The sequence below is a fragment of the Siphateles boraxobius genome, unplaced genomic scaffold, assembly GCF_051911475.1.
Source record: "Siphateles boraxobius isolate OS27281-9 unplaced genomic scaffold, OSU_SipBor_1 9, whole genome shotgun sequence".
Lineage (NCBI taxonomy): Eukaryota > Metazoa > Chordata > Actinopteri > Cypriniformes > Leuciscidae > Siphateles > Siphateles boraxobius.
This window is the reverse complement of record NW_027509219.1, coordinates 21,782,714-21,805,609: the sequence shown is the minus strand read 5'-3', so window position 1 is coordinate 21,805,609 and position 22,896 is coordinate 21,782,714. Positions and strand designations below refer to the sequence as shown.

At 40.9% G+C, this 22,896-nt stretch overlaps 1 protein-coding gene across 19 annotated transcripts in view; it reads left to right on the top strand.

Moving 5' to 3' along the window:
- The window catches only part of ampd2b (adenosine monophosphate deaminase 2b), a 35,740-nt gene that overhangs the window by 1,192 nt on the left and 11,652 nt on the right, over nucleotides 1-22,896 (top strand). For 4 of the 19 annotated variants that reach the window (XR_013201203.1, XR_013201204.1, XR_013201202.1 and 1 more), the window contains one exon: nucleotides 2,442-3,022. Coding sequence is in view for 3 of the 19 variants with exons in the window: in XM_077224374.1 (XP_077080489.1) it covers nucleotides 2,944-3,022 (79 nt within the window). In the remaining 16 variants the exon portion in view is untranslated. Of the gene's footprint in view, nucleotides 1-2,441; nucleotides 3,023-17,485; nucleotides 18,675-22,896 lie in introns of those variants that run through there. The other 15 variants (XM_077224372.1, XM_077224371.1, XR_013201201.1 and 12 more) reach the window with 11 other exon arrangements.

Below are 22,896 nucleotides of genomic sequence, written 5' to 3'. Positions count from 1 at the left end.
CTTAAAAACAAAAGCCTTCCAAAGACAGCAAAACATGATTAATTATTTGATAATTCAAACAATAGTTAATGTGTTCGTCAAGAGCTGATTAGATTAGGACTATTGAAAAAGTGAACTGATTTCTGTCAATCCAGTGATCAAATGCTCTGTGGATCTCAGTGATAGTCACATGACTAGTGGCTGGTCTGTGTTTGTGATTCCACAAATCTGGAAGACTTTCTGAATGTATACAAGCAGTAGGATTTTTTAGAAAGGAAAATTTAAAAGATAAAAATAGTAGGAAGAATTAATGAATTATGGATAATTTACTGTCATCGTGAGAATAACATGTAATCATGTAATCAATGTGTGTAATGCAATTACATGTAATCATGTAATCAATTTGTGTACAGTAGACGCCATACAGTCTCTTTTGCCATGACACACATTTTGCTTGTGAACATCAGTAATATGCTCTGCCCCACTGATTGTATTGGATATTTGCACACAAAAAATGTATGCAAATGATTCTTTAGATTTTTTGTTGCAATCTTTTTTGGATACATTCTAGGCAATGAATGCATCACTGTCAGTTTCCACAAGAGGGGGGTATAAACTCATTGCTTTAGTGTACTCTGCCTATTATACACATTGGCCTATCAGGGAGGAAATCTCAGCAAGCATCTCTCAACATTCACTTCCCCATTGTATGATTTCTTTCGAAGACCCTATGTTCTGCAGCTTTAATGACATAAAACATGTTTTTCCAGAAAGGATAATCAGTTATACATATTTTGCTTTTGGCTCTGCTTGGAAGCTAATGATAATTTTTTCGGAGCTCAAGGGAGCTGCATTTTTGACTGTGTGGCTGCTGACATGTCCAGTCAGCACAGAGACAGAAACATTCCTTTGTTATGTAAAGACCCCTCACGCTGTACATTGCTGATGAGGTTCGATGTATGCTGTCACTAGCATTTTACAGGCATTCTCCGCATAGGTAACTAAAACGAGCAGGTGACGGCATTACCGGACTGTAGGTTTCTGTAGCTTTCGAAATTTATATGAGGATGTCCTTTTCTTAATTTGTAAATGGAATGCAGAATTATTAATCAAATTTGAATTTATTCAAATTAAATTAAAATCAAAGGAAATGTAAAAACATTTTAAATTTTGCATTTACTTTCATCAATACAGTAATTTTCTAAATGATTACTCTTGAACATGTTATCATACTCTTAGGGTCATCATGAACATGATTTCACAGAATCATTAGATGATATTAATAATCAATCAATCAATATATATCATTAAAAAAAAAAATATATATATATATATATATATATTTATATATATATATATATATATATTAAAAATCAACCAATCCATATATATATAATATTTATATATAATATGTGTGTGTATATTACTTAAAATATAATAATTAGATTCAGATTATTATAATATATATTATAAAATATGTATATCTGTGCATTTCTGTATAATTTACACGCACACACACATACACACACACACACACACACACATAAATATATATATATATGAGTCAATGACGTATAAGGATTTTCAACAGGCCGATTTTAAAATACAAAAAAAAGAATACCTATAATGATTGGGAAATCATGCCAAAGAGTGCAGAAAATTATTTTTAATAAATTTAGAGTAATTTCAAAGACGTTTTCAAAACAGAAGTTAGGGCCGGGCGGTCGCACCACATGATATTTTGACACTTAAAATATCAAAAAAAGTTACAAATAACTACGTTTTTTTTAAGTTAAAGTGAGTACATACATGGGAGAGGTACTACAAATACACAGTATCTGTTTATGCAATTAAACCCGTTTTTACCTGAACAAATGCAATCGGACAGAAAATTTCATTGACCCATATATCTATATATATATATATACTTAAATTATGTATGTATGTATGTGTACATTCATATATAAATATTACTTTTCATATAATATAAATCAATTCAAATTATTATAATTAGTTGTTTATTGTTTTGACAGTATTTAGTAATATTTTTCAATTAATCCATTAGGAAAACATTTTCTACTTTAAGTGTCAGGGAATAAATATATAATGAATAGATACAACTGAAAATGTATTTATATTTTGGTGCTAAACCTGTTGAAAAATCTGTTGTATAATTAAATTGCAATTCATTCAATTTCCAAATGAGAAATCCGATTCCAATTTGGCATCCAGTGATGAACTGAATTTATTAATTCAGAATAACCCTAACCTTGTGCTTGTTTGTTGAGAGTTTAAACTAATTGTCATGTCAATCAGTTATAATTAGAAAGATTCTGGCTGTTATGATCCATGTGATTATGTTTCCTATGTGTGTATATTTTAGCTGCTCATCCCTACATTTTTTTGTTTTTGTTTTTAAAGTTTTTGTACATGTCTCATTTGTGGTTTGCTACATTTCGCAGACATGACTCCAGCTGTTACCCATCACAGAGTGGCCAACCTCCCCCAACCAGCACACGCTGCATCTCTTCTGGCTGGCTTTGAGCCCTGAGCCAGCGTCTCGCCTGTCATGTTTCCTTTTGTCTCACTTGATATGAAAAGTGACATGAGGAGCATTCCTTTACCATCATCATCATCACAATGCACTATTTGGACTCTCATGTCATGTCCACCTGGTTCTGAGGTTTCCATGGAAACCGTGCAGAGTGACAGCACGCAGGCAGCGTGTGCTGGTGTGTGAGTGGGCACTGGGAGGTGGGGAGGAGCCAGTTCACACACTGCAGCATCTGAAGAGCGGGGATCTCTCTCACACACACAAACACACACACATATTTGAACGTCCTTCTTACTGCATTCAAAGCCCCTCTGGACCGAGTGTGCCCCCCTCTTTCTTCCCCTGCTAAGGACTCATCTGTGCCTTAACCAACCAGCGTTTTGTCTGTCTCTGGTGAATCTCCAGCCAAAATGTCTTCTAAGCTGCCTTCAGGCAAACCCACGTCCCCTTTCAGGAAGAGAGGCAGCCTGCAGTACACAGCCACTGGAGGTAAGTGGGTTTCCTCAAAAACAATATGGATTTATTAAAGTGTGTGTGTGAAGTTGAAATTTGATGGAATTGGAGAACAGAATGTGTCATTACATGTACATTTTCATCATATATTTAGTATTTCATCATATTTCGATGTAGGTTCCTTCTCACATTTGATTATTATGTGGCAAATGTTCAGAAGAGTTTCAGTAATCCAGCATCTGCATAATGTAGAAACTTTTATACCTGTTGATTTGAGGGAAACTGATGCAACTATTACAGGACCATATTCTTTTTTCTGTCTCTCTTTTTTATGGCTTCCTGTAGACTTAAATCTTCACATAAATGTTCTCTCTCTGAAACAGAATAATAGCTCATGGACCTGTTATTTCTGTGTGGAGCAGAATGCGAAAGTTATGCATTACACATTATTTCTGGCCATAATTACATTGGAAGTACTTAGCTGATTGTGTTTCAGACCTCAATTACTCAATTCCTGAATATATTCATCTGGATAATGTTCGAGGATTCAATAGCAAGAAAGCCAGACGGGGAAAATCAAACATGTAGCAATTAGTGGCTGGTCTAGACAACATCCATAAATGCATGCAACACACCGTCTGTGGTCAGGGCAGCATTGCGTAAGGCTTACATAAGATCCGATCCAAAAACCACTTCACACCTCTCTCTCTCTTTCTCGCAGAAAAAATGGGATTTTATCATGAGCTAGAACACATTTAGTTAGGTGTTGCATGTATGACTAATGTATTAGTATTAGTTCCTTGTGCCTCTGATGTTGTGGTTAAAACCTGAAACAGTGTTCTAGAAAGTGTATTTATCTCTGGTTGAGTGCAAAGCCAGACATTTGAAAAATGTTGAGACTCATTTGCCTTGCTGTGCCAGGATAATTTACGAGGCAGGAAATATCATCAGAAAGCATCTTCACCACAGAGATGGAGTAATTATCTGAGCATGGAAACTTAGCAGGTGGCATTTTGCTGCTATCTTTAAAAAAAAACTGTTCTGAGAAGGATACAAAATTATAAGTGAATCCTTGCAGTTTCAGACAACCACAATTATATGAAGACGTAGGGACAAAACTCACAAAAGCTCTCTTTCTCTCTCACTTGCATGTAGCAATAAATTATAGTCAGTAATTTGCTTTAAACGAAAAGCCCTTTAAATAGTCTTTTTAGAGACACTAAGACATGCATTTTTAGCAGAAATCATGTATCTGATTTCTGAGAGCCTTGTGCGCTTTTACTGTGGCTCCTTCTTGACATGATTTGGAAAAGAGTCCTTAGTGAAAACATGAGGAAGGGTTAATAATAGGCCATCTTGCTTTGAAGAAATAACAGCTTTCAGATCCCCATTTCTGGCACAGTCCATTATGTTTCATGCTCCTGATTCTCCTGGGAAATTTGTCTGTTTTTTTCTTGTAGACTAAACTTGCCTGACCATTACTTGTAATGTATGTCATATAATGGCATAATAATTATATTACAGTATGATTTGGAGCCAAGTTTCACCAGAAATTCGCTTAAAATATGGTGACTCGAATGTGGGCATGAACATTCTTTTTAGGGGTGCAAGAAATATTTTCATATAGTATTAGCAGATAAATGATTAGACAAAAAATTTGACTTTTTAATTAGCATATTTCCAATAAGTAAAACATTTAACAGGACCTCACATTTCTAGTTGGTTAACCTACTGTTAAACATAAATAAAAAAATATATATTTTTAATTTTTTTCAGAGCCTCTAAGATTTTTTTTAATCCATGGCACAAACATTTTGTTTCTATATTATAAGGGCCCAAGCACCAAATATGTGAAGGCATCTATTGTATCTGTTAGTTTTCTTCATATTCTTCTTCCTCTCTATATCAGCCCATAGAACTGTATGGTAAAAAGCTGTGAAATTTTGCAGACATGAAGGACAGTCACTCTCTGTCTGAACATTAACCACAGCAATTTTGCAGTCTCTAACTTGATCCCTGACCAAATTTGCACTTATGTTAATGCTAATAACTTTTGGACAACTGATTTCTTTGCTCAAAACGATTCGATTGCTCCCATTAATGTCATTCTCCGACACAAAAATGTTTCCGACATTTAAATTGTTCTGAAAACCTACTTTTTCGAACTTATCCTAGATGGTTTGTCTGATTTTCATCAAAATGGCCTCAAATCATGCTGGCAAAAAGTTATTAAAATCTTTTTAATAAACCTAACTGTTCTTGAATAACTCATGAACGAATTTGATGAAGAGCACACCAAATTGGATGCAACGGTATGTCTGGAACTCTTTCGCGTATTGAGATTAATCTTGGTACATGCCATCAGATGCATGACCTGAGGCTACATGCAAAAAAAATATTTAAAAATATTTTTTATATGAACAAAAGTATATTTCTGCTTATAACTTTGGAACGGTTTGCCCAAAAACCATAAAACTGGTCCCCATATTGGCCATTTTGAATTTTGTCTTAAACTGCTGTATTTTATGAACACATGGATCATTACGAAACTCTGTATGTATGTGTCATCAGGAACGTGACCTGAAGGTACTCAAAAAGTTTTGTGACAGTGCCACCTTGTCAAAATTTATAATGAAATCTCAGCTAATAGCTTTTTTATTAATTTTGCCTATTTTAATTAAACCAGTCTTGATAGATTTCTAGAGTTATACCGAGAACAATGATACCAATTATGCAATATTCGGTCTAACTTGCTGTCTGCCATTTGGAATTTTTTTTTGAAAACCCACTTTTTCAAACTCACCCTAGACCCCCGGTCCGATTCTCACCAAATAGTTACTGTCAAATAATTTCACCGGCAAATAGTTATGATCTTTTATTAACCAAACCATTCTCGAATAATGCTTTGACAAATGTGATGGCATGGTGCCAAGCTGATTCTGAGGCTGTAACTCTGCAGTGCTTTGACATATTGACACCAAACTAGTTTGTATGTTTCAGTGTCATTGTTTCCTCACACTGATAATAACACAACATCAATTTGGTAGCAGCACCACCTATTGGTCAAATCATATTGCAAGTCATTGTATTTGTGATTTTACAGCCATTTTGGCTAAAATAATCTAAAAATGTCTTTACTCATTGTTGCAGTTCCTCTGAAGCTCTCAGCCATGCATAACTCATTGTGACTTTTTTGAGTTTGGCCTTTAATTGTGCTTGCAGCTATATGTATTCTTTCTATTTGTGAAGGTTATTTTTCCTCTGCATAATATGATCCAATGATTGTTGGATAAGAGAAACTGTCATGATACTGCCCTCGTGTCCTTGATTTTCTCTTGTCTTGAGGCAGGATCATGACTGAATCATGTTTTGTGTGCAAGCACATGGTCTTGTTTTGAGCCATGTGCTTGTGTTGTCTCGTTACGTTACCCCGCCCCCTTGTTATCCTCGTCTCGTCATTATTGTCTAGTCAGCTTCACCTGTCTTTGTCATTAGTGTCTCCCTATTTAATCCCCTTGTGTTTGCTGTCCTGTGTCAGGACATTGTCTATTTTTGCGTGTATATCCCTGTGAGTATTTTATCTGAAGTCCTGTTCAATTAGAATTGTGAGTTTGCTTCTTGTCAAGTCGGAATCTTTGTTTGTCATCGTGTCTTAGTTTAGTTGTACTCTGCTCCTGTCCTGTTTTGCCCCCTCGTGGGTTTTTTTGTTTTCCCCTTTTTGTCTTCAATAAATTGTGTGAAGAGCATTCAGTCTGCTTTTGGGTTCGTCAATCTGCATCCACGTGACAGAATGTACCGACCAACAAAGAACCCAGCAGACAGTATGTCCTTCCAATCGGAGTTCCGGGAGCGATGCTGGTCGTCCACACCAACCAACGGTGAACGGGTCATTTGCCCTATCCCGTCCCAGGGTGAGCAGATCATGAGGGATTATGCCCGTCTATGGGATCTCTTTTCCCGGGAGGATCTGCAGGCCTCTTCCACAGGCTCTCCACCCTCTGCTAGTCTGCCGGTGATCCCGGAGGGTCGTGTTATAGGCGTCGCGACGCTTGGGGACCAGGCTGGCTCCCTCACGACTCCTGGCACTTCATCTACCCCCTTCAGTCTTCGTGGAAAACGAGGAAGACGGCTGTCGTGGGAGTCGGCGTCAGAGTCCTCCTCCGCAGAGTTGGCTGTACTTGCGGTGGTTTCCGCTGAGCTTCCCCAACCCGTCTCAGCTCCGGCGATGGTCTCTGCTTCGCAACCTAGGAGAAAGAGGAGGAAGAGGGGAGCCTCCCGTTCTTCGCCCGCTGCTGTCACAGAGCCCGCTGCTGTCACAGAGCCCGCTGCAGTCACAGAGCCCGCTGCAGTCACAGAGCCCGCTGCAGTCACAGAGCCCGCTGCAGTCACAGAGCCCGCTGCAGTCACAGAGCCCGCTGCAGTCACAGAGCCCGCTGCAGACAGCGCTTCTTCCGAGTCTGATTTGAGCGCTTCATCCGAGTCTGTTTTCATGTGTGCCGAGTCTGATTCAGTGAGTTCTGTTCCCGCTCCACAGCCGTCTGCTACGTCCCCTGTTATGTGTCCTGTTCCTTTTCCCGCTGTTTCCCCAGTCAGAAGTCTTGTCTCGCCACCCTCAGCTTCCCCTGTCGTGATTCCCTCTCCGTCGTCCACTGTTCCTCCTGTCCCTAATCAACCCCGGACTGTTTCCTCCGAGACTCCTCATGTGTCCCGATCCAAACCTGCCCGGATTCCTCGCCCTAAGCCCTCAGCCCGTTTTCCGAAGACCCCCAGCACACCCATCCACCCTGGACCACCCCCCATGAACTCTGTGTTTCCTCCGCCACCTCTTCCTTGTTTGTTATTTTTATTGTTGCATCCTAACCCTGTTGTTGTGTTTTCGTGTTTGCCGTTACTGTTATTTGTTATGTTTTGTTGGTTTGTGTGAAAGTCTCAGTCTGTCATGTCCCGTGTTTGATGTCCCCTTGAGGAGCGTCTGGTAGCCGCTCCTTAAGGTGGGGGTTCTGTCATGATTCTGTTCTCGTGTCCTTGATTTTCTCTTGTCTTGAGGCAGGATCATGACAGAATCATGTTTTGTGTGCAAGCACATGGTCTTGTTTTGAGCCATGTGCTTGTGTTGTCTCGTTACGTTACCCCGCCCCCTTGTTATCCTCGTCTCGTCATTATTTTCTAGTCAGCTTCACCTGTCTTTGTCATTAGTGTCTCCCTATTTAATCCCCTTGTGTTTGCTGTCCTGTGTCGGTACATTGTCTATTTTTGCGTATATATCCCTGTGAGTATTTTATCTGAAGTCCTGTTCAATTAGAATTGTGAGTTTGCTTCTTGTCAAGTCGGAATCTTTGTTTGTCATCGTGTCTTAGTTTAGTTGTACTCTGCTCCTGTCCTGTTTTGCCCCCTCGTGGGTTTTTTTGTTTTCTGTTGTGTCAGAATAAACATTTAGAGTCTGCAAATTGTCTGCGTTTGGGTTCGCTCTCCAATCTCATGACAGAAACTTTTCTGCAGTTGAACTTGTTTCCCACTGTATATTATGTTTAGGGTCACTATATATTTGGACTTTTAAATAATCAGTCAAAATGTAGATTGATATTTAGTATAAATAATTATAGATTTTTGTATTGTGCATAATTATTGATTATTGTATTGGCCAAAATTTTCATATCTGCATCCAAAGTTCCCTTTCAGTCGAGAATGTCAGACGTAGTCGACGTCGACTGAAATGGGATCACGCCAGGGAGCCAATTATCTTCGAGTACTATTGAACGAGCCAATGGAATTGGAGTGCGTAATTTACATCTCACACTCAGCCCCCGCGGCGTCGGTACAAATACGGAAGTGGATGCATGCACTGACTAGTTGCCTTTCGCTGAGGAGCCGATCGTTTGATGTCTCTGAAGAGTGCTGTTGTTTACAACGAGCGAGTGTGTCGGTGTTCTTCTGGAAGACTCTCCCAGTGCTGGTGGTTTCTCCAGCGCGAGTGCAGCGGTGATCGTGAGCTTTGAGCTCTCAACTGCTGATTTACAGCAACAAATTTCTAAAGGTTTGTGTGTGTTGACGGCTGGTTAGAGGGCAGAAAAGTGAGTGCTTCACTGTTTCAGTTCACTGTTCAGTGTTGCCGCGGTCATTCCCCTGTGTGCTCAGGCACTGGTGATGGGTCCTATTTCCTGAAAGAGAGGGAAATCAAGATGTAATTCCACCTTTTCCCTTTTCCTCTCTGACGGTCACAATGGTTGCATCACGTGTTTGAGCTATATATGTATATGTATATAAATATGTATATATTATTTATATGTTCAGTAAGCTGAGGCGGCTTTTTGTGGACGGTTCATGTTCCAATTGTGGGAATATGACTGTCGCGGTGTTGAGATCGAGACTCACCTTCGTCCGCGAAGCACGAGTCCCCATTACCATGCCCCACCCCCGGGTGCTGTGTGGGATGGGTGATCGAAGGATAGTGATGCATGTCTCGCCCTGTAACCATTCCCTGTGGGCTCCTCACTCCTCCATCACCCCGCAGCCGATGGAATTCCTGTCGAACGTGCTGGTCCCCCTGTAATGGACTGATCAGCTGTTTCAATTGGGGTTCTCCCAGAGGATAAGATGTCAATAGCAGCATCGGAGGGTGAGCTGGCCTCTGGAGATGACAACTTGACTGTGTTATCTGCCTCTGGGAGTGTAACGTTGCCCGAGCCAGATCCAGAAATCTCAGCTATGCTGAAGCAGACCGCCGAGGCTGCCGGGCTCGAGTGGAACTCCACTGTGTCCCGTTCAGTCTCGGTTGGAGGATTGGTATCTCAGTTCTCTGGTTCGCTGGTTCTCAGCTCGCCGTCCCAGTACCTTTCTTTGAGCACCACACTGCTCCGACCTCACCCTCCGGGGCACAAGTGTCAAGGCGTGCACGATCGGTCTTGCGATGTCCACCTTAGTGGTTCAGGAGCGCCATCGTTGGCTGAGCCTGATATGGCGGATGCAGACAAGGTTTGGTTCCTGGTCTCCCCAATTTCCCAGGTTGGGCTGGTCGGTGACACGGTGGAAAACTGCGTCCAAAAGAGTTCTGCCGCCCAAGTGCAGACTGAGGCCATCTGGCACATCCTGCCCCGGCGGCCCACTGCAGCCTCCACCCTGCTGCCAATGGCAGTTCCTTTTGCTGCTCATCGCCAAGGGCGTTCCCCAGCCACCACTCCCGCTGGGCCTCCGCAGCAGCCTCCAGCCAGGCCTCAGCATGGAGCCGGCCGCGACTCTGCTTCGGGCCACCTCCGAGCCTTCCGAGCCGGGTCCCTGTCCTCCACCTCGCTGCCCCACCTCGGGTACATCTGTGGTTTCCTGGCTCGGTTCGTAGAAGCCAAAAATGCTTCCCAACTGGTCCAGATGGCCCCAAACTATTCCACAAGACTCAGCTTGCGATTCATTTCACTAGGCTTCGCCCTGGTTCAGTGATATTTATCATACCTAGGTGTTGAGCTAAAATGCTCCTAAGATTAGTGATATTCATCACACCTACATGTTGAGCACTGCTCCTGTGCTGCGTGCGCACGTTGCAGTCCTACTGGCGAAGGACGCGATGTAGCCTCTTCCTCCAGCCGATATGAAGACCGGTTACCATAAACCCGTACTTCATTGTACCCTAGATATGTGATGGGTCATGGCCATCTTGGACCTGTGTCAATTTAAACGGGCCCTTTTTTGAAAGCCTCCATTCAAGTTGCTAACAAAGATGCATTTTCAAATGCTCCATCCCCAATGTTGGCCTGCAGCGTTCGACCTGAAGGACAGTACTTCAGATCGCTATCCTTTCGCTCCACAGTACAAGGTCCTACGCTTCGAGTGCTCCATAGCCAGTTGGGTCTTCAGGTCAACTGGGAGAGAGTAATCTCGCCCATGGGCTGAGTATCTCTTTTTCAGTTTGGAGAAGGACTCGGTCCAACACGTCTCTTCAAGAAGAGTGTTTTCAGCTGGTGCTATGTAGAAATGAGAAAGGGTCTCCACTGAAAGAACTTTCTGAGGCTCCTGGGGCATATGGCAGACGTAGCTGCTTGGCTTCCTTCATATGAAGACCGCTTCAGCACTAGCTTCATGATCGAGTCCCGAGGTGACCGTGGCAGAGCGGCATGCCCTGTGTGACAACAGATCACCCCGGCCTGCCGCCAAACCCTCGGTCCGTGATGATCAGACCTTTCGTTTCTCTGGGCCAATCTGCTCCTAGAACGAGGTCAACTAACACCGTCTGAGGGGCTATGTACCAAGGGCATACTTTAACGGAGGCCTGGGCGACCTCCGACTGCATTGGCATTCGTGCCTCGAGTTGTTGTAGTTCACCTCGCTTTGAGCCACCGCTGCTCAGCGAGCTGGTACTGGTCTGAGCATTGTGACCATTGCGCTAATCTTCCCTCACATGTCACAACTCGCCCGTCACCTCTTCCTTGGAGTCAGAAGCTTCTGAGGTCGCTTCATTCCACTATTTCTTCCGGCCTGCTCAATTGTGCCGCTGACGAGCCTCACGACAGCAATGGCCAGGGAGATAGGAGACTCCATCCCCTGGCGGTCCAGCTGGTCAGCGACCACTTCGGGGCCGCATAGTTACATCTGTTGCCTCTCTGGATTCGTCCCTCTGCCAGTTGTGTTGTTTCTGTCTGAGCGGACAACCCTTGGACAGACACTGGCTCTCAGCTGGCCCCGGGCTCCGCAGAAATGCGTTCCCCAGTGAGCCGTCTAAGAAAGCGGTTATGCGATTCATTGTTGTTTGGTGCCTGCTCAAGTTCAGTGATTTTCATCACACTCAGGTGTTGAGCAAAAATGCTCCTGAAGCTCAATGAAAGGGTCACTCCACCCATTTGCATTAAGATTTCCATTGTTAGAAATCAAGTCAAATTATTGAATGGTCGTGCAACACTCTTTCATTTTCCCCTGAGACGAGAGAAATCCTCTATATACCTTTTTCACTTCCTCCTACAATGACGGAAAAATCGTCATTTTACGTCGTTGTAGGAGGAAGTCTAAAAGGGGGGGATTTCTGTAAAGACTACAAGCACTAGTTCCCACCCTTTCAAACCCGCCCTTAGGGGGTTGGACCTAATGCGCTAACAGACCTATCACAGATCAGTGCCAGTGTGTTTGATTTCACCGGCAGAAACTTTTTGAAAATATGGACGAAGGTACTGAATACCAGACGGATGCATTATGGAGGTTCTGGATTTTGACGAAGTTATGGTAGAAACGGATGTTCGTGGCTACCTTTATGAGTCACAGTATAGCGTCGAGCAGCTGAGGGCTATGGAGGAACAGGAGGCGGCTGAAGCTGCTGTCACCACAGCTGATGCAGACGATCTGCCTGCCGCGGACGAGGAGCCCGCAATGGCTCTAGCTGGGGCAGATTGGTGGTGCCTGTGCTCTCACAGTCTGTCTGCTGCCGAGAATTCCAGCGGTGCCAATTTCTAATTGACGAAATTACGGAATCGGAGGATGATACGGACGTATGTGTTGATGCTCACCCAAGTTTCGCACCCCATATGGATAGCGGCGTCCTGGGGTCCTACTTTAGAATACCTAAGGTCAACTGGCAACGTCAGCCAAAGCCTACAGGGTCAAATGGTCGTCTTTCTGTAAAGTAAGTTTATTTTAATTTTGTTAACACACTAACGTGGCAGGTTCATTGCACAAATATCTTGCAGTTATGCTAGCTACTTTGGCACGGAATAGGCGGCGGGGCTGAGCGTTGCAATGCACTATGGGGATTGTTGTCTACAATCCACAAGCACTAAAAAGTCATTTTCTGCCTTTTATCGGCCAAGAAGCTCCCAAATTAGAAATGTATGATACTATTCTACTACATATATGACCCACTTTCAATACATATTCATGTCTCCACCGGTGGAATGACCCTTCAGTGAAATTCATCACACTAATGTGTTGAGCAGAGATGCTCCTGAAGCTCAGTGAATTTCATCACACTCAGGTGTTGAGCAGAGTTGCTCATGAAGCTCACTGATCCTCACATGTAGTGTTGAGAAGTGCTCCTGTCTTGTGCACGCATGCTGCTTGCACCTATTGTGCTAGGTCAGGAGTGGAGCAGGTCTTCATAGTTATTATTGGCCCAACCAGACCTAGCTCCCCTCGACAGCCCTCCTGACTTCCCCTGTATACATTTCAGGGACGGGGGATGATGGCACCCGTGTTCAGACCCCTGGAGAGATTCCATGCCGGTCCTAACTGGACGCGGAGGTTCAGGTGGCTACCACAGGAACATGTGGTAGTTACCATCACTTCTGGTAGCACCCCCTGAAAATAGGAAGTTGTGCTTACGCCAAAGAAAGTGGAACCTATTCGTTGAGTGAGTCTTCTCTCCGTGAGGAGATCTTGAGAGCGTTCGGTCATTCAGTGCTCTCTTTCCTGCAAGATGGCTTGGAGTAGGCTGTTTCTTTCACCATCAAAATGATGTTGCCTCTATTTTCTTGACACAAATCATGATGCAGAAGCATGGGAAGCACGTCTGATCGTCAGGTTCCTGAGGGAGCAAGGGAATTGCCTTGCACCCTTCTTTATCCTCTTGGTGCTTATCCCTGTTGCTACTGCACTGCAGAGACCGCCCCTGAGACACTGCAGGCAGTGAGTTAAAAATTCTGTTAAACAGTTCTCCTCCTCGCCTGGTCTCTACTAGAGGGTAGGGACTTGCTTGCTTTAGGTCAACGAGTTGTGCCTGGAATTAGGGCCGGTTACTCTCATGAGCTGAGACCCCAGCCTGGATATGTGCCCAAGGTTCCTACCCTTCCTTTAGTGGGACCTGGTGATGAGCCTGCAAGTGCTGCCCCGGAGGAGGCAGACCCAGCCCTGGTTTTCTCTGTCCGTCCGCTTCATTTCGGGTTATGTGCACAGAACGCAAGCCTTAGGACCTCAGACCAGCTCTTATCTGATAAGGAAATCAGCATAGAGGGAAGGCTGTTTCCAAGCGAGTTTGGCCCACTGAATGGTGGCTGCCTTCATCTTGGTGAAAATTACGTGATGCAATTGTCCACTAAATGAGTGTGTGCTCCCACCTAGGCGTTGACACAGAGTGCTTCGCTGACAGATATTCTAGAGTTGGGGGCTGGGCGACACCTATAGCGAACCGCTGCTTCTCGTGGGTTCCCTTCTCATGAAGCCAGTTTCACCGTGAGCCCGGTTCGAAGTGTCGGCTTGCTGCGCCATTCCCCTCCTATGGACTGGATACGTGCGCCATTTCTGCTCCAGTTCCCTTTTAACCGAAAAGAGTTTCCTTTAACCGAACCCTGTTGAGTTCCTCTGGCCCCCTCCGACATCGGACGTGGCGGAACGCCCGATGTTAGGCCTACCACTCGTAAGCTTGTGGAACCTGTGTTAAGCTGGGTCCATATGTTGTGATCCCTACGGTGATCCCATATGTGTATTCTTCCACGGTACGTCCATGTCTTCCCTCGGCAGAGGCTGCTCTGCCGTCACTGAGTCTCTCCCCTGTTATAGGCTGGAGCCACCTCAGTGACATTCCACATGTCGTACTGCCAGGTCATCCGCCCAGTTCATATGTGTATTCTCCACGCTACCTCCCTTCGGGTAGTATGTGGCTTCCGCCGCGTCCCGTCCTTCCATGTACAGGGAACGCTTTCCCAGTGGTCCTGTAGGAACAGCAGTGACTTCCCCACCTTAAATTGCAGGGGCATCAGTAGGCTTTAGTCTTGACACTGGAAGGTGGCAACTTTAGTGGCATTTTTGATGGTTAATCTTATTTCAGTCGACGTCGACTATGTCTGACGTTCTCGACTGAAAGGGAACATCCTGGTGGCGTATGCAACCCACTGTTCCCTGAAGGAGGGAACGGAGGACTTAGTCCCCTTGCCACTTCCGCTGGACCACCGCTGACTCCGAGTTACCCTCGGCTCCTCAGCGAAAAAGCAACTAGTGCGTACATCCACTTCCGTATTTGTACCCGCGCAGCGGGGGCGGAGTGTGTGATGTAAATCACGCACGCCAATTCCATTGGCTCGTTCAATAGTACTCGAAGATGACTGGCTCCCTGGCGTGATCCCATTTCAGTCGACGTTGACTACGTCCTCTGTTCCCTCCTTCAGGGAACGGTGGGTTGCATACGCAACCAGGACTTTTTTTTTTTTATATATTGGATTCAGACAATTACTGCATCACGGAAAAATAAAGCAAACATTACCTCACAATTTAGAGCCCTATAATAACATACCTTGAATAACCTTTGAGTAACATTTAGTTTAATTCACCAGCAGTCGATGTACAATTATATTGCTGTTTGCTTTTATTTTATTTATAGCCGCTACCTGATGAGTGTTTTGGCATGAGTCACTTGAGGTTTGTACACAGAGCTCTTCCTGTTGTCACTTTAGACGCTCTCTGTGTTACATTATAGTCACTTAAATGCTTCAAACTCACCTTTTTTTAAGGATGGGCAACTGACGTGATTGACTCTTAAACATTTCTTAAAGGGGCAATGTCAGTGTGCAAATAGTTTGCCAAAACTCATCACTGCTTACATTTGTGCTCCTCTTTTTAGCAGAAAGATGAGTATTTGTAATAATTCTTTATAGATGTTGTCTGTTTGTTTGTTTTCTTTCGGTATGTTGTAACATACTGATTGTATTTTTTAGTTGTTTTTATCTTTTTCGTTGTTCGAAATAAAAAGAAAGAAAGAAAGAAAGAAAGCGTTTTAGTGGAAGATCTTGGTCATAGTTTATGTCTCAGCCTCCAGCCTTCTCTATACCACATATAGAGGTTTTAAGTTCTGTTTGCTTTGAACTTTGAGCCCCGTAGTCCCTCCCTTGCCTTTACTGTGGTATGAGAGAGGAGGGATTCTTTAAAGGAGGACTTTTACTGCCTCCCCCTCAGCCACCATTTTGCTACTATTTAGACTTGTTTTCTTCAAATCCACTCAACCCTTTATTTCCCTGGATTCCCAGGGACTTCATCCATGAGCTAGGAACATTATAATTTCTAAAAGACCCTTGTGCTTTTACAACAGGTTAGTTAGAATCATAATAAAGTGTATAGTTATTAGGTATTTGAGTGTTTGTTGATTGATATTTAGTGAAAGTTGAGTTTGTTTCCAAAAAACTTAAAATCCAAAGAATTAACAGTTTTGCTTTTGCCCACTAGGTGGAACTAGCAAGTCATTTTCCCTAGCAAACATAAAACCATAAAACAAAATAAAAAAAGATTTTAAATGATAAACTTTTATTTTCTGCTTGCTTTCTTGGAGAGTGCTTATCTACAATTTATTGTAAAATATAGTATTACTATAATAATTAAATTACGACTATTGAAACTCATAATTAAAATTTGCTTCATTATATACTTTGGTAACTCTTTACAATAATGTGTTAATCAATGCATTAGATCACATGGACTAATACTTACTGAATACTGAATTTTATAGCATGTATTTATAGCATAGCATTTTATAGCATGTATTAATTTCACAAAGATGCATTTTTAAGTTGTTTACAATAAATGTGTAAATATGTCACTAAAAAAAATCCACCTATTTTAAGTGTAATCAAATTGTCTGTATCTCGTATAGCAAAAAGGTAACACTTTACAATAAGGTTTATAAGTTAACATTAGTTAATGTATTTACTAACATGACCTAACAATGAGCAATACATTTGTTTCAGTATTTATTAATCTTTGTTCATGTTAGTTAATAAAAATACAGCTGGTCATTGTTTGTTCAATGATAGTTCACAGTGCATTAACTAATGTTAACAAATACAACCTTTGATTTTAATGACGAAGTAGTAAATGTTGAAATTAATATAAACTAAGATTAATAAATGCTGAGGAAGTATTGTTCATTCTTAGTTCATATTAACTAAGGTAGTTAACTAATGAACCTTATTGTAAAGTGTTTCCCATAAAAAAAATTGTTTAATGTTGAAATTGCTTAACTTATTTTGATGAGTTAATGTAAAACCATATGTTGCCATGACTTACAGATCATATCATGTTTACAGGCCCCCCCAAACAAAGGGCTTCATCACAGGAACAAATAAAAGCAATTGGTCTCAAGAGGCTCACAAAAACCTCATCAGTTCAATCTTTGTCTCTTTCTCTGATGTCTTCATCAAAGCCCATTTCTCTTAAAAGAGGAGCAGAATTCAGGGATGCCATTGTTCTCTCTGATTAAACAGAAACGGCTCTCAAATACTCTGGACACACGACAGAATCATTAACACTATATGGGTTTCTAGTGCGATATAATAGAAACCCAGTAGGGTTAAGACAGTGCTGGTTTGGTGACAGCTCCAAATAATGATAAACACATTATCTCAAAGCTTGTTTAAATGGGTCAGATCTCTGATTAGACATGTCCAATACTAGTTTCTGCAGTGACCTCTATTTTGGCTTCCGAGGGAGTCTCTCTATCTCTATCCCTTTCTCAAAACATCCTCCAGCATTTTCGCATGCACTGCAGTCCTGCTAACGCGTCACAGAGCTGAAGGACAGGGGGGTGTTGAGAGATCCTGTCGAGCCCATTCTGTCCCAGAGACAACAGTGATGCTGTTGAGCTCCCCCTGCTCCTGAAGTCCATGTGGTACGGTCCAGCCATGTGTCAGGGATATTTAAATGAGAGGGGGATGACAGTGGCCAGCCCAGACATCTGGCAGGAACCAGGAAGAGGAGGGAGGGGAGAGAGTGGATGCTTGGGCTCCATCAGCTGTTTTTACTGTATGTATGCATGTATGTATGTGGGACAGATTTAATCACAAGACTATATCTGTGAGTGAGTGAGTGAATGAGACACGTTTTGCTGGAGATGTGTGTTGGTTTAGAAAGTGTAGATTTTGTATGCCATGTGTCTCTCTCTTTTTATTCTGTCTGTCTTTCTTTCTGTCTTTTTTCTCTCTGACCTGTTTTGGGATAATAACATCAATAGTTTCTTCATATCCTTTCATGTTGGACACTTATTTGCTTGTATGTCTTTTCATTCTGTTTCTCTCCATCTCTAAGCCCTCAGCTGTGTTGCTGTCAGCTCATGTTTTTCCTTAGGGAGTCGTGTGTGTGTGTGTGTGTGTGTGTGTGTCTCGCTGAAAGACGGTGTGTGGTATTGATTGTTCTCCTCAGTATTGTCCTGTTTTGAAGGTGTTGTGGTCAGCGCTGTGTTTCACGGATGACAGATTAAGTGGACAGCTGAAAGAGTAATAGAGAAGGATGCTGCTTAGATGAGGTTTGTGTATGAGATTGTGTGTGTTCAAGGGAAAAGAGGTTATGAGGCTTTCAAAATCTACTGGGAAATCCAGTTAAAACTGGTAAATGTGTTTTTGATTTCTACGTTTCTGGTTTTTAATGGGTCTACACTTGGAGATTGTCTTGGACCAGCAACAAACCAGGTGGTTTCAAACTTGGTTCTGGTCAACCAGCTAGTTTCACCAGCTAGTTTTCTAACAAAACCATGTTCCAAACCACAACAATTTTCCAACAGGGAACACAAGAACAGGGGTTTGTTAATCTAAAGTTATCACTGCATGAATAGCTGTGGTAGTAGTCGTGTGATTTCACATGAACCTCGAATGTGTTTTATATAAATGGTGATTGAGTCTTTACTCTGACACTCTACTCTGAGTCTCTTCTCATGTCAGGTCAGGTGTTAACTTAGCAAACAAAGGGATGCAACACCAGGTTGCCGTGGCGTCAGTGACTGTTCCTGATTGGAGTTAGCGAGGTAACTGTAATCCTCAGTGTGGCTCAGTTTTGCTCAGGATTTCATAAAGTGTGTCACTAGCAGCAGCTGCTAATATCATTTTAGATCACGCATCAGATTTCTAGATCACATGTAAGACTTCTTTCAGCTTTTGCGTATAAGACTGCATTTATATGATCAGTAATACAGTAAAAACAGTAATATTATTACAATTTAAAATAACTCTTTTTATTTGAATATATTTTAAAATGTCATTTATTTCTGTCATTTATTTCAGTCTTCAGTGTCACATGATCCCTCAGAAATCATTCTAATATGCTGATTCACTGCTCATTGATTTTTTTTTATCATCATCAATGCTGAAAACAGTTGTGCTGCTTAATAAGTTTGTGGAAACTATTACACAACATTTTTACAGGATTCTTAGGTGAATAGAAAGTTCATAAGTACAGACTTAATTTGAAATGGAAAACTTTATATCACTTTTAATATAACTTCAACTATCAACTTTTTGTTTAAATGCATTCTTGCTGAGGTATTATGACTTATCCCCCAAACCACGCTTCTGTACATAGATATATTGCTAACACTATACAATAAGGTTCATCAGTTAATGTATTAACTAACATGAACTAACCATGAGCAATACATTTGATACTGTAATTGTTAAATTTGTTAAGGTTAGTTAATAAAAATACAGCTGTTCATTGTTTGTACAATAGTTCACAGTGCATTAACTAATGTTAATAAATACAACTTTTGATTTTAATAATGTATTAATAAATGTTGAAGTTAACATGAACAAAGATTAATAAATGCTGTATAAGTGCAGTTCATTGTTAGTTCATGTTTACTAATGTAGTTAACTAATGAAACCTTATTGTAAATTGTTACTGATATATTTTATATAAAACATGTAATTCAAATTAAAAAATGTAGCCTAATTAAAATGTACTTAATTTAAAAATAAAAAGCTATTATAAACGTAACCGCTAATCAAATACGAAATGATACACCAAATTACGCCAATATTAATAAGGTGTAACAGGCCTGATCTTTGACCTCATCTCATGTGTCATTGAGGCAATGGTCTAGTGCTGTTCTTATCTCTCAGCTCCATATCTCACTACACTGATTATTCACTTCTCCCATTCATAAATATGTGACATTTATAGACCCTCATCCTAGAATGTTTACCATCAGAATCAATAACTCCACCACCCGTATTTTGCAGTTGAAGCACAGCAGAAGTTTTTAGCCACTCAACCCAGTTTTGAGTGTTCTTCTGCATTGCCGTTTACTATATGTGGTGATCGTGTGTATAAAGGGGATGGTGATTATGCAACAAGCATGAAACTCCCAAAATACACCCATGAGTAGATTATATACAAGCCAGTGATTATATCAGTCTCCCTTCTGGCTTTGCGCTGTTCTGTACAGACGCGCACATCAAAAAACCTGACAAAATCTCTTGCAATATTAATCTTTTACAACGTGCTTTGTGAGCTTGCAGCTAATTTAGAAATGTGTAGGCTGTGATTTATGCGAAGGTAAATGGTATGTGTGAAAAAAGGAGAACGTGATTGTAAGTGTGAGTGCACGAGGTAGTGTGTGGATCTCCCGCTGTGTCTATCTGTGTTGGGCGATAATGAACTATCATTGTCATAATTAGTCCACCCATCTGGGCCTGTGAAAAAGACACCAAGATTTCAGCAACCAGTTCATCTCATAGACAATCCTGTCGTTAATTACCTCCAATAAACTCCCTGATAAGTACGTTGCACATTAACTTTGCCAGAACAGTAAAACGATGACAGGCAGAGCCCTAAAGCAGTGTTTCCCAAACTTTTTTCAGTCGAGGCACCCTTTGAAAATGTAAAAAAAATTGTGGCACCCTACACTAGTGTTGTCACGATACTACTTTGATACTATACCTTGAAATTTATTGATTTTCAATACCACAGGGAATAACTGCCGTATATAGGCCTACTGTCATATAGATATTTTTTAATATTATCAATGTTTTTGTCCATCCATTTAAAGTCTAGGAAATCATTAATTTCTTCTGCAGAGATGACTTTACATGATGACATATTTAATTAAGGTTTTTATTCATAATTCAGCAAAACATTGCTCAATTACCATTGCAAATCTCACCTAAATGTTTGCTCACTCAGTGTAGGCCTATTTGTGTTTTAATATTGGGATAATTTAGTTATAATTGCACAAGATAGCTTGTTTTTAATATATTTTATAATGTAATAATTTCACAGTTAATCTCCAAATTAATGTATAAACAACATAAAGACAGTATATTTTAAATAATGGTTTAATGGCATCTTTTTTATGAATGAAGCCCAGTATCACTGATACCAATACTGCTACTGATGTCAGGAAATACACAGAAATTGAATAAAGTTATCAAACACTTTACAGTCTGCACTGCATAAATAATAAATTAAATATAGATGAATCCTTATTAAAGCTACAAGCGTTCTTTAGACAAGAGCAGTGAGTAATTTTCTCTGTTACCTGTTCTTTGATTCTGTTGTCACTGCTGCACTTGTTTATCTCACACGCGTCCCATCTTCTCACAACTCTAATTTAAGATTTTAACTAATTTAAGACTGCTCTCATGAGGATACTCAACAAAACGGACATTTTGTCATAACTGTGTGTTATTATTCGTTCAAGCACGAAAGAGAAGTCGATTCTGGCACGCGATGCGCGTCGTCCTGTGTCAGCAGGACATTCACAGACAGCGCGTTCTCTTTTGTCTTTTCGCGGTTGCATGGTTTAAAAGCATTTGCATGAATAAGAACATGATTATATAATGTAACGCTAGCCAAAGGAAAAAACGGATGCTGCGTTAATTGTGTTTAAATATTTTTTAACGCGTAAAACTGAAAAACATTAATCGCACGCGTTACCGTTGACAGCAGCACGGACATAACCGATGTGTTTGTGAATATGCGGCAAGACGGACGTTGTGACAATGTTTCGTGTGTATTTGACCGTAAGCGCAACAAGCCATGAAAAAGAGGCAGCTTTATGTGTGGACGCTGGGAATGAAGCACGAGAATGAAATCATGAGGAACCCCCGCAATTCAACGAACGCGGAAAACTTATGAGTTGCATTTTTTATTATAAATTTGTGTGCATTGTTTGTTGTTATTAGACGCTTCCGACGATGCGAGATTGATGATACATTTATTATTATTTTTTTTACACATTTTAGCAATTTAAAAATGTTTAATGGAGTTTTTACACGGCACCCCTGCTCTCGCGAGAAGGCACCCCAGGGTGCCGCGGCACCCCGTTTGGGAAACGCTGCAAAGCATTATGTAAACTAGTAGAATGAGGGTTAGTATAACATGACTCAGTTTCGGCTTTCAATGATTCAAAAACTCAAAACTTTCAATTATTCAATTCTGCTCCTCTCGTTTGTGTTTGAGCGCTGTATGTAATTACAGTGACAGTGACTCAAGCTTGTTTGCTGAAAAACTATTGTATCCCCAACATTTACTGTATTTAGGCAGCCAAATAATCTACTCATACTGAGAATTATATTTACTGTCACTGCAAATTTATTGCCAATCAGTCTGGAATGCTTCTTTTGATTCTTTTTAAACATAGAATTGATATAAGACATTTTCTGAAGTATTTTTCTTCTTGTCTTCCTTAACAATAAAACATGATCAATTTACACTACTGTTCACAAGTTTGGGTTTGGTAAGATTACAGTGAAAATACAGTGACAACAAATAACTGTGTACTATTTGAATATATTTAAAAATGTAATTTATTCCTGTGATGCCAAGCTGAATTTTCAGCATCATTACTCCAGTATTCAGTGTCACATGATCCTTCAGAAATCATTCTAATATGCTGTTCAAGTGCTGTAATATGCTGTAGTTGCTGTTCAAAACATTTTGTATTCAGTATTGAAAACATTTATTCTAAACATTAAAAATCCTACTGACCCTAAACTTTTGAACAGTAGTGAATTCCTGAAAAACAAAATTTTGTATATTAAGATTTTAAATAATCTTGAAAAGTAAAAAAAAATCTAGTAAAAAATCTTGTTTAAGAATTGAATATATTTTTTCTAATAAAAAACTACTACTTAAAACAATATTTAATAACGTATTGCTATTCTGGCAACATGCACTGTTTTATAACATACTATTTTTGAGTACTATTTTTTTTTTTTTTACTAAATTGTTTTTTTTGTGTAGTGCAG